We start from the raw sequence: 13,136 nt of genomic DNA on the forward strand, positions 1-13,136 counted from the left end.
ACATTTTTGCCTGAAGCTTACCTAGCTGCTTTCTCCAAGGATCCTCGGGATACTCGAGGAGAACAAGGATAGAGGGAGAGCAAAGGGTGGGCTTGTTTTTTAGCAGCCTTGACTCTCTGGGAACTCCAAACCACATTTTAAAATAGATGGACGAACAAAAGAGTTCATCCCACACAGCCGTAATTGAAAGACTTCTGGATATATTCAAGCTAATAGAAAGTATACTGAAGTTTAAAGCTTTTTTTCAGTCTATTTAAGAAACTGTTTAATATTTTCATGTTTTCAAATGTGTTGTACAAAAAACCCTCACCTTTATACCTTGAAGCAAACAGCAGTACTGCTGTCTGGGGTCTTTTTTTCACTTCTATTTCTAGGCAAAAGTCATAGTTATTAGAACTGCGTGAAACTAGTGGAAAAAAAATGTCTTTTTTTCTTCCCCTGCTTTTCTACTTCAGGCTGTGTTCCGGCTGCCTGCTGGAGCTGCCTAACTTAAGGAATGGTCAGATAATCCCTCAAAGTGATTAAAAATGTTCCCACTCTCACTCTCCAGCTGCTCTTGACCCCATCCCTGACATGAAACATTTGATTGTGTGGTTGGAGTGCATCATATTGTGAATGAAACCTGGTTTGCATAGTTATCAATTTCTTTTTTTCCCCTGTGTATATAAAGGTGACTTCTGCAATTAGGATGAACTGTGACAGTCTCTCAGCTGTTGGGCCAGTTCATAGCGCTGAACTGCTGTACCAGGCATATTGGATCTCCTCTGGTGGCACTGCAAGTTCTTGCTCTTCCTTGACTAAATAGGTTAGCAGATAGGGAGCCCAGGTCATCTTCTCCTTGATCCTGCCATTGAGGAGAAAGGTTTGGAAGAGAAGTGGACAGATCTAGCAGGTCAGCAACCAGTTGCACAGCTGTTATTGACAGCAGGGACTTGGTTTTTACAGCTATGGGATCCTCCTTGAGGATTGAGGCAAGATCCACCTTACCAAGTGGGGCAAAATCTTCTTTCCCAGAAGGCTGGCCAACCAGATGAGGAGAGCGGTAGACTGGAAATGATGGGGCAGGGAGGTGATGATGACCCACAGTCAAGTGACGAAGTGGTGTTCTGAGTTGGAAAGGAAAGGATGCAGGGTGGAGTGAATAGGAGAGACCTCAAAACCAACCAAACAGAGCGGAGGTAGGTGTGTAGGCACACAAATAAGGAAATGCTGATCTAGAAGAGGCTCTCAAACCCTTTCTGAGAGCCAGCATGCCAGAGAGTCTTTCCCTGAAGTGTCTGTACTTTAGTGTGCACAGTATAGGAACCAGTAGGAGTTAAGAGGTCCATGTGTGTGTGTGGTCACAGAGGTATGGTGAGATTGAGCTCACGACCATCACACAATGGATGTGTACTGGCTCTTTAGTCAGGACAGGCCAGGAAGGTGAGGAGGAGGAGTTGGACTTCAGCACAACAAAGGGAAGATGATGAAGGAATCAGAGCATCTGGCGTACAAAGAGGCTGAGCAAGTTGGGGCTGCTCTGCCTGGAGAAGAAGAGGCTGAGGGGGGATCTTGACGATGTTTATAAATATCTGAAGAGAGCAGAAGAAAAGGGAGACAGATGCTTCTCAGAGGTGCCCAGTGGCAGGACAGTATCAATGGGCACAAACCGAAATACAAGAAATTCCATCTGAACACAAGAAGACACTTCCTGTGAGCGTGGTCACACCCAGGACCAGGTTGCTCGGCGAACTTGTGGAGTCTCCGTCCATGGAGATATTCAAGACTGTATTGGACATGGTCCTGGGCAACCTGCTCAGGCAACCTTGCTTGAGTATAGGAGGGTTGATCTCAAGATGTCCCTGCCAACCTCTGCCACTCCGTGATTCTCCAACTGAAGATATTAATCTTTATCTCCTTTTGGTCTATTATTTGTTAGGTTTTTTCTCCCAAGCAATTTAAAATTTAATAGAAGAACAACACACATGCCTGGAGTTACCTATGAATGTTCTTCTGCCATACATACCCCTATGGAGAAAAGGTTTAATTGCTTCAGTTCACATCCTGCATTTATAGTTAATACTTAGGGCCTTTAAGGAAATATTAAATAGCTCATTTCCTCTTGAAGTTTCAAGTTGCACTTGTCATTGCATAGAAAAGATGGTGAGCAGCTGGGAGTTAATGTGCCATACACAAATTCTTATGAATCTGTATAATAGAGTATATATACATATTATCAATCTTGTAAGAGTGATATAAAATGGCACAATACATCTTTTAATTTCACTGGAGACTTTTTGTGAATAGGCTTCGTTGACTTTTGTTTCTAGAGTTTGTTTCTATTACAAGTTAGAGCTGGACATGTTTAGGATGAAATTTTGAGAAGAGAGGAAAAATAACTTTAGTTGAAGACAATCATTTTAAGATTTTAAGCAGTTTCTGTGGGTACTTTTTATACAGTCCTCCAATATGATGTGTATACTCAGGTTTTTTATTTATGGGTCATCGGGAAATTGCCACATGAAGAAAAACAAAAGGAGGAATGGGAAGAAGAATGCTTATGGATATGTCCATCCACTGGATTCTTTCTTTCCTCAAGAAAGGGTGGTAAGCATGATGAGCTTGAGTTGGTTGTGCAACCCCAGCTCCCTTGCAGCTAGAAGAGCTTTTCTGGTTAGAGTCCGATCACTTTCTTCTGGTGCAAGGCAACAGCATCTTTTGGTGGGTTTGTCACTGCTCCTATTTTGGGCAGAGAGTGCCACTTTGCTGTACAATTCAATACAGAAACCAGCCCCACCAGGAAAGCGCTTAACTTTAACCACCTGTTCACCTGCAAGTTGAAAACTGAGTTACCAGACAAATAAACAAGGTAGTAACTTGATTTTTTCTGTGTTTCTTCACATCTTAAAGCTTGGAAGCATGAATCCTTGAAGTTATTAGTTTGAAAGGGTTTCAAAGAGTTTCATCTGCAGATGGATACAGGACAAACACCAAGTGCTTCAGATCCATTCCCTGTGCAGTACTGAAGGGTTTTGTGCTTGAAGTCCAGAAATCCTCTTCTGCTGGAGAGTCAGCAGTGATTTCTGGCTGAGGATTAAATTCTCGCTATGAATTTATGGCAAAAATAAATATCATTGTCGTGTATTCTGGCCAGACAGTGTCTGGAATATGTCATTTGCTCAAGATGATGCAAAAGGACGTTGTCAGGTTGGCAATTGCATCTTGACTTCATTTTGACTGTACTTTTCTGAGAAGCTTTGCCTCCAGTATGATCGCAACAGCAGTAGCCACAAAATCCCCAAATCCAGAGGGCTGGTAGGAGAATACAGAGTTAGGCGTGGAACGGTCCGTATGTAAAACTAGTCTGATTTACGACACCTCTAAAAGTAGGGGGAATACGGTTGTTCTTATAGTATGATTTGCAACATTATGTAGAAAGGATTTCACCTTGTGTTTGCTAACCATTAACTAGACTTATGTTCTCCTCTGCACCTCAAAATAGAAGACTTCTCAGCACATTGCTCACAACAGTGCAGCAAAGTCCACCAGCTTTTCTCAAACTTCCTTATTTTTTGCCCAGTTAATCGGAGTCGCAAACTTGCTCTCCCTTTGTTATCATCAATAAAGTGAGTTAGAGAGGCTTTTGCACACAGGTCATCGTCTGCCCGTGCATGGGCTCTGGGAGCTACCAGAGCACAAAGACTGCAGGCAACACGTGCTTGAATATTAAGCAGTCTGCTGAGAACCGTTGCTGTCGTCATGCAGCTGTTTGTTCTTTCTATATGACCCATATAGTCAGGGACAAAAAATACACTACAGTACCTCACTGTGGGACAGGGCTTTTTTTTTTCCCAATAAATCAGAAAAGAAACACGAAAATGTCAGCTTAATCAAGCATTTAAATTTTATTAATCAAGTCTAATTTTTATGAGTGCAAATAATCGCTGAAGCTGGACAAATTTGCTCTAGATTGCATCAGAAACATAATTTTAATATTTAATGGCCTGCTGAATTTAAATGGAGAATTATCTTTATGAAACATGCTCTTCATAATTTGCCATTAAATGAGAAATGAACAAATCAACATAAATCTTACATAAAGGTTATTTAACTAAATGTTGGTACTATAAATATTTTAAATGCATTATGCACTAATTTAACAGTCACACACTACACTATATAAAGATATAAGTTGGGCAGAAAGCGTTTCTCTCCTGCAGCGTAATAGAATGTAACACTGCGAGTGGCTATCTGGGCTACAGCTAAAAGAGAGTGTCCACGCTGCAATTATAATCCCTGCGTCAGAGCTTTACATACGGTATCAGAGTATGTAGTAAGCCTTTGCTAAAACTTTACATGGCTTTTCTCAGCCCAGTAGCAGGTACACAAAACAAATGCACTACAGAAGTGGAATATTTTGCCTGATTTTTGTGACCTGAAAACAAAACACTGAAACCAAACCCTCACGCTAGACATCTCCAGCATTTAAAATTTTTTTTTTTTTTCCTATCATCAACCAATTGATTTTTTTAATTTAAATTTTGCCACATTTTTTCAAATATAGTCTTCCAGTTCTGCGGGCATCCAAAATAAAATGGAAATTCACTGCACATAGAGGCATTTTTTCTACAAGAGTGTTTTAACGAATTTTTTTTTGCATTTGCATCAAGATTTACATGGCAACAAGATTCACTTGACAGGTCCTAGTGGCTATTATAAATAATCAATATTATATAAACTAACATCAGTTTAGTTTCTAGGAAAAGTTCCTGTAGTCATGTGAGGTTTTTATTCATCTCTGGTTTAGTGTTCTTTTGCTTTAGTATATTTTAATTCAGCCTAGACTTTAAGAACTTTGGGATTGTACTGCAGTTTTAATATATTTAACAAAATGTATCAGTACGTAGGGAAAAAAAATTAACTGAAATTACAATAATATGTGCGTTGCATATATTGTCACATCAAATACATAACACAGCTTTTTTTTCTACCAAAATGCTTGTCAGCTCCAAATTTGAATGTAACAGACTGTGTCACACCCACAAGCTTAAAATTCTTCAGATAAATGCTGTTTTATAGGAGAAGCGTGTCTGGTCCTACTAGAATCTGAAAACTATTTGAAGGAAAGTAATAACGACAGTGAAAACTATATTGAGCCAGTGTTGTTAATAAGAGAGTTTATCATGAGGTTTTGCCCAAGAAATCTTATGTCACAAAATTGTGTGGTGTTATTTTTAATAGTCCTGTGTAGTAAACTTGCCGTTGATATTTAGCCGAGCAAAAAATGGGTTTTTTCCGCACTGCTGAACTAAAAATGAAGCATTCTAAGAGAGATCTGACATTTCAAGTGTACAGTACATGTTGAAGCCTTTAGATGGAGACATACTTCAAATAAACACCTAATATTCAGTTCACAGTGCATTGTGTAAATACAAGAAAGAGCTAAAATAAATGAGACTCAAATATTGAAAGAAATATAGAGAAAAAGGCCTCCTACTTGTGCCTTTTTTATGTTAAAAATTACTTAATCTTAACTACATTGGCAACTGAATATTGAGGGCATATAAAGCTGACAGCCGGAAAAAGGTTACATGTTCTTGTATAATAAACTGTATTTACTGCCCATGCATGTTGCCAAGAAATTTATTATACTGCAAATAAAAATTCTGTTGTTGACATTACAGAGCTACATGTAATCAGTAGCATGCATCAAAAGGCATCTGATAGCCATATTAAAGTCTCATTTCCTATTAAGAATCAGACTAAATTACAACATGAGCGCTTCCCAGAATAAGCTAACGAAATGCATTCTGCAAGAAGAAATAATTGTGTTTGAGTGTCTCTGTAAAAATCAGGAAGTATTTTAGCAGTGAAGTACTAATGCTTTTCTTTTAGTCTGTGGTCTTCTGTACTGCAATATAGTCAACCTTCCTGGCAAGCTTATCACACTTAATTATTATTACATCTAGTGGTTCAGTTATCTTGATGATTACTGCAGATGAAATACCCCAAGGTCAAAACATTAATAGTATAAATCAGGATCAGTTGTATTGCAGTCATAATACACTCTTAAATCAGAATCTGTTGATTTGATTTTTATTTTCCTTGTAAGCATGGTATAAAAAAAGTGGACGTTTTAATTAAGCTGTATCACCTGTAAAGTTTCTCCTTGACAATTCCGTGAAAGAAGCAGACATCGTGTTGTGCAGATGAGCACAGAAGTGCTGCAGCAGCCACCTTACTGACGACAGACGTCTTTGCTTCCACTTGAAGTGCTTGGAAACGACCCGAGAGAGCCCAGGTGGCTTTATGCATCCTCCTGAATCCGTACACACTGCGCAATTTCGCATTACATTTACACATAAACGCTGAATTGAGTGACACACAAACATATGGTACAATTTATATCCGAGCAGTATTTATTAACGTGAAATCCGAACAGTCCCAAACAATACAATTCTGATCACATTCATTGCACATTCTGAAATTTGTTTAATTCGGAGTCAAATCTTGTTTTCTCTTTTATTTTGTTACATGAATGTTAATACCTGTATGTGAAAATACAGGTGTCTGCAGATCTTTTGACACCATAACACATGATATGGCGTAAAAAGTGTTTTCTTTTGTTTTTCATTTGAAACCTCTATGTTTGAAAAGCGACATCAAGTAAGATATACGCAAATCTACAGAAGTGCTAATGGGAGGCGGGGGGTGTTGCTTCACTTTAAAGAATAATATTAGGGCAACAGTCGTCGGGATTATCTGCAATCTGGTAGTGCCGCTCTTTTATTTTTTCTGCATTTTACATACGATTACAGAGCAGATATCTGATATTGCTAACATGTAAAGTTGTCAAAGTATCTCCTGTGTGAGTGTTTCTGTAGCATCAGTCAAAGAAATTAAAACCGAAGACAATTCATGAAGTGACTTGTGGTTTGCACATTTTGTAAGGGAAATGGCAGGCTGATAGCTCAGAGAGGGTCTTTTATTTGAAAGCGGCTTTAAGTTTCAATGTGTCATTTTTCCACACAGTCTTTAGATCCAGGAGGAGTTTCAAAGTTTTCTCACGGTATTTGGATTCAACACGCTTATAAATAACTAAAATCCATCCATACTTTGCAAGTCTTGAGGTTAGATGTCAAAATAAGTTTTTTTTCACACATACTGTCCTGTTTCTTCATTAATAGATCATCTTTAGAATAAATGCCAGTTGTTCTTAATTGTCCGCCTCCTCAGAAGACTGCATTCTTGCCCACAAACACTGGAGTTTTCTGCTTTGACGTGTGGACGTGGTGGTTGTCCTTCCTTCTGGAAACCTGCTGTGACCTCATTGCCCACTGTCACTGGTCAGACAGAACAGACACCTCTCCAGTCTCCTACGGGCTATGAATCGTACAGTTTTTATGGACTGAGTTCCTCGAAGAGGGTGAGAAAGGGTCAGAAACAATGGCAGCACGTAGGAATTACAACACATGGTGCTCCTTCTGATTAATAAGCTTTTAATGGGGCTGTTTCACACAGGAAGGATCTTACTTTGCAACATTTAAACATCGTCGGCTTACTCTTTGGCCGTGAAGTAGCTGACACGCCGTGTTTGAGGCCGTCTACGTGTGTTTTTTAAAATGTCATCTGTATTAGTATTACATTCAAGGGACAGTTCCAAGAAACAGGTTCTTTCAAGACCTTCTACCAGTATGCGGCATATAAGTCTGTGACAAGTGACATTACAGAAGGTCATGTCACTTTTAACTGCTTGCATTAGATCTTTCTGATTTCCCCAGTGCCCTTCCTTTGTTTGATTAATACTACTTGATTTCAAGCAAGGTATCGGAAGGCATAATTTAGAGTGAGTGTTCTTGGGGCAATCTAAGACTTTTGCCATAGAACTTTTAATGAAATAACTCTAATGTTTCATTTTATCTTCATATGCTTTTTCCTGTCCTCCCTCTCTCTCCTCTCCCACCCTCCCTGCCTCCTCCCTCTCCCATCATACCTCCCCCAGGTGCAATGCTTGACACAGAGAGTCGAATAACTACTGTGTTCCTTCAAACCAAAGCGGCACATATGCACTTTATTTGAATAGCAACGAGGCAGAATCAAAGGAGAAAAAATTCCATTGTGAGCTTTTTTTCTACAGTGTTCTTACTACAATGTTAAGCTGAAATCTGTTGCTTGCATTCACTGTGCCTCTCTTGCACAGCCTTGCTTTGTTCTGCAGAAATAGGTTTTACTTCAGTGTACATCTTTTGTAAGGCTTCGGTATATCAATTCTCCATATATCATAGAATTATGAAGAATCCACTCTCCTTGTTTTAATTTGTGTCAAAGTTCTGAAAACACTTGTTTTGGTGATTTAATAGATTGTATTGTTGTGTCCTTGTTGTCTGGATGTTCATGGTTTTTTTCTTTTCACTCCTCCTTTTGAATTTCAAGACAAGTGAAACCATGTTTCATATACTTTAAAGAATCATTTATGCATCTTGGGCAGAGGAACACTTTTTTTGTACATTTTATTTTGCTACAATAGTTGAATTCTGTTTTCCTTTCTAGACAATTCAATACTCCGAAGCTCAATGTAATTGGTGATGTGACTACCTAGAACAAGAACGTAGACTGGTAGTGGCTTTTGAATTAAAACGTGGAATGGAGGAGCTGGAAATCTGAGCTCAGTCCTGGGCTTCAAGTGATTTCAAAGGACTTTTTACATCCTTTGAACAAGTTAACATTTTGCTCCTCTATAGGTGCTTGTAAAATTTGAGATCATTAGATAAGGAAGGAAAAAAAAAGTGAATTTGAAGTATTATTTTCTGGATAATTTAGAATGGTTATTGTCATACAAGTGATTTCAGTGAGGTGCCATCATTTGCCACGATTTTAGAGGTTTCCAATTCAGCTAATTGTCTTCATGCCAACTTTAGTGCTACTGTGAGGTGGGCATTCTGCTGTTCAATCCTGTCAAGTCGAGGAGTCTCTGGATGTACATAAAAGTGTCTGGGGAATATTAATATTGAAAAGTAAGAGACATAGTGAGTTTAGTCAGCTCCAGACGTAGGCAGTTTCTGAGTCAACAGAGTCAGGTTTATACCTTGGGCTTTAGTCATCTAATGATGTAATTACAGACTTTTTTGTGTGTGGCAAAACTGATTTGAGAGGGTTTCCATCTCGCTGCAGCCCTTTACCAGCTCATTTTCATCCTCTCTTCTTGGCTTACCAGTTCCTCAGTAGAGCTGATGCTGGGATTTCTGAAGCTGCTCGGTAAACTGGGTCACTGAAACCATCTACATTAAAAGTTCTGGGGTGGCTTTCTGAGGAGCTTAATCAGTCCAGTGATGTAGTTTACAGCTCAGCTCCCCAGGCACTCGCAGCAGCCCAGGGAAGATGACAGTGAGCTGCCAGGAGAGGAGAGGAGCAAGGAGGTATTGCGGGTGCATGGGAAATGAGAAAGTCTTTGCTTCCACAGAGAGGTCCGTGAAGACAGGACCTCTCGGCACCTCCAGATGGGACCTGTAGAATGGCATGCTGAGCTAAGCAGGAGCTGACAAGCATTTGGGCAACGCACTCTCAACAGTTCCCTCTCTCCATGCTGAGAGGTGCGACCATCCCAAACTCTCTGGGCGCGGTCTCTGATCCTCTTTCTTAAAGAAGGGGAGCAAAGCTGACCTCAACAGAAAACAGAGGAGACACTGGTGAGGGAGGCTCCTTCTTCATGGACGGTGGCTGGAGCCCAGCCTTGATCCTTCTTCAGCTGGAGGGGACTCACAAACTCATCTGCCTGACTGGCGTCAGGAGATCCGGTCAGTCAGGCTTCTCCTGCTAAAATTGTTCTTCTGGGCAGGAAAGATTGAAGAGTAATAATTCCTTGATTGCTTGGGTCATGCTGCTTCCTTGTGCTTTTGGACATGCTCACTCTTTACTGTTTCTAGTTTTAGTTTTGATCGTGAGCTCCAGGACAGAGCAGCCAGTAGGCCGAACTGGAGGCTCCTTCCCCTCCAGCGTCCCAGGCTTGTTGTTGGAGGACTTTTGGGACTGGGTTCAAACAAGGATGAGCAGCTGAAACTGCCAGTGTTTTGAACTGTGCAGTTGACTTCCATGTCTGCAGCGTGCTCTACTAGATGTGCGTGTTGGATCAATCTGTGTGTTGTTTATATTTTGCATGGGCCCATGTAACATGATTAACTGGAGTCTTCTTGATGATTGAGCTAACTCGGAGAAAGGCATCTGATAGACACATTATTCATTTTTAAGAATTTCTGAATTTTCCTGAATTTGGCTCTTAGATAGTGTTAAAAGTCCTTTTAGTTCTTGCAAATGGATTTGGACTTGTTGAGAATATCCTTGCAGCTGTGTTTGGGGGGGGTGATTATGAAGCTATAATTTTAATGCATTGTCTTAAATGACGAGTAGACTAAAACCATTTGTGCCTTCACCTATATAACAAAGTAAACCATTGTTTTTGTTGGTGGCAAGTCTGCAAAATAGGCATAAGTACTGATGTTTCATATCAATGAGACTTTCCTTCTCTTGTCCTTTTTATGCATACTTTATAATACAGAGTATACACTTTTTGCGTCCGTAGTACGACATTGGGCTAGCTGGATCTTTGCTGACCTTCATTATGGCTATTCCTATATCCTAATAATACTTACATGTAAGTAATGATATAAAAACCCACATTATTTTCTGGTTATAAGGAGGTACAAGTTTATTTCAACTCCAACAACAGAGGATTGTCCCCGTAGGGCAGGCTGCAAACTTGATCATAGCGTTATGAGAGGGATTTGTGAGCTTTAAGTCTGAACCTGCCACTGACCGTCTTCGGAAAGTCATTTAATCTCTCTGTAAACTAGATTTAATAGTAGTTCATTTCATGCTCATGGTGTGATTAATAATTACTAATATTTGTAGAATGAATTGAATGTATGTGTATATTTCATAGTGTTAGACTGAAAAGAGTGTTTAAATGGAAAAATACATAGACACAGACATGTGGCAACAGCAGCTAGCAATGAATGTGCATCAAGTTAGACGCACAGATTGTATAAAACCACTATTAGGAAACACAGTGCTAATGCTGAAAGAACATATGGGATATATCATTGTTGTAGATCATAAGAAGATAAACTAGTATGAATTTACTCCCAGCTTTGTATTCTTCAAAAAAGCTCGTGGTGAATGCTGTAAATTCTATTAAAAACGTTGCACGTTTCTGTAAGTAACAGTAAATTTAAAGCAAGCATTTGTGTGTGCTGCATGGGCACCAGTGGAGCTGACAAAGGATTCCTTTAGTTAAAACAATCATGTATTGAATTTCGAACTACCTTTTAAATACTTAAATTGTCAAGCAAGCCTTTTGTACAGGAAGGATTTTCAGTATATAATTCCCTAATGTAAGTCAGTTAAAACTGTAACACTTTCCTAAATTTGAATCTCTGGATCAAGTGTTTTTTCCTAGTTGTACATTTTCCTTTTGTGCGTTTATTTCAAATGTTAATAAAGTTTTCATCTACAAAAGGTTTAGAACTGACAGAACAAAACTCTGCCTTTTTAAATCATGACAACTACTACTGTTTCTGTCTGCAGGTAGTGGAGGACATGCTAGAGGACGAGGAAGAAGAGGATGACAGAGATGACAAGGTAATTATCTTTCCTAGCACTTGGGTATCTGGGGATGGGAGAATTTAGACATGACACTGTTTTTACAGACAGTTAAAAAAAGAGTTGAAGTGTTTTAGTCCAGAAAATTGGACAGAGCTGTTTATCATCCTAACAATGCTACAGTGTGTTGCACGAAAGGATAGAGGACTATAAATCCTGCCTATTTTTTTTTTTTTTTTCTTGGTCCAGAGCTGGGTCAAATATTTTTTCTGCCAGGAACAAAAATAATTCAGCCTGTCTGGAACTTGATAGCTCTTGTGAAGATAACTGCAGTGACAACTGTTTTTGAAGGACAAAAATTTGTCCTGTCTTAAGTATTACAAATAGGGCTGCACTTTAGGGGAGAAATGGTGTAAAAATAGCAACTCCATACTGGTTAAAGACGGGATATTGACGTCTGTAATTTTCAAAGAATTACTTGGGAGAAGAACGGCTGAAATGTTTTGCGCTCTGTATGACATTTAAATAATCACAATTCTCATGGAGGTCTGCTTGATCGGGAGTTGGCGCGGTGGATCGTTCAGCTATTTGAGCAAACACGGTTCCGTTCGGAGGCTGCTGGTTGAGTTGAGGATTGCAACCACAGTAAATAACAGCTCATTTCCACTTCTTATTGAGCCAAGCTATGGGACTGCTTGGATTGGTTGTCCCCCAGGGAGAGGGAAAAACCAGAGGAAAGAAATTAGAATGACCTTGCGCCACTGAAGCAACGGCTAGCGCTGGCGGGACCACTTTCTGAGGAGGCGAGTGCCGTGGAGACAGCCCCATCGTTGCTGGTATTTTCATGCCAGGAAGGTGATATTTGTGGAAGAAAAGAAAAGGGAAAAAACTAGATAATTTTACAAGAACTCTGAATTAAAATACCGATGATTTTGACCTTCACAGTTGTTCCCCCACTTCTGTTGTAGTAAAGCAATGAATTTTATTTTTTTTTCTGAGAGGAGAAAAACAGTGTATCTTAATTTATGCCCTTGACCTTTGTTTCTAGTTGAGATGTACAGTTATATACCACTATAAGAATTCATATGCTGGCAGCAGCATTTGAAATGTCAGAAAATTCACCGTGATTAGTTAATCCCCTGAATGATTATTTTTCTGTTAGCTAACACCTAAGAGCTGAGAGATGATAAAAAAAAGAGTATTTTCCTCATTCCATTGCCAGCTCAAACATTTTACAATTGACAGAAAGTTATTATGTGAAATTCTTCTATACATCACTTAAATCGTTACCTACATCATTTCAGAATCGGCAAACACTGTAGTAACAAAACCTTTTTTTACAAAACACGTATGTGATGGTTTTTAACACTAAATGATATGAGCGTACACTTCTGGCAATAAAATATATGATTTATTGCAAAGGTCAGTCATGTAGCTGTGGAGAGCTTGTATTTTAACTCAACATGCTGGCTTTGAATCATCATTTCTCTTCTGATAAACACTGATCTGCCATCCATTTGAAGCCATTTTCTCCCGTTTCTTCCTCCTTTATTATTATAGCT

General features: G+C 39.3%; 1 protein-coding gene across 1 annotated transcript in view; it reads left to right on the forward strand.

The window, feature by feature from the left end:
• MCTP1 (multiple C2 and transmembrane domain containing 1) overlaps positions 1-13,136 on the forward strand; it is a 290,613-nt gene that overhangs the window by 239,087 nt on the left and 38,390 nt on the right. The window contains exon 17 of the mRNA XM_086628677.1: positions 11,560-11,613. Coding sequence (XP_086484803.1) covers positions 11,560-11,613 — 54 coding nt within the window. The remainder of the gene's footprint in view (positions 1-11,559; positions 11,614-13,136) is intronic.

The sequence above is a fragment of the Tauraco erythrolophus genome, chromosome Z, assembly GCF_009769465.1.
Source record: "Tauraco erythrolophus isolate bTauEry1 chromosome Z, bTauEry1.pri, whole genome shotgun sequence".
NCBI lineage: Eukaryota > Metazoa > Chordata > Aves > Musophagiformes > Musophagidae > Tauraco > Tauraco erythrolophus.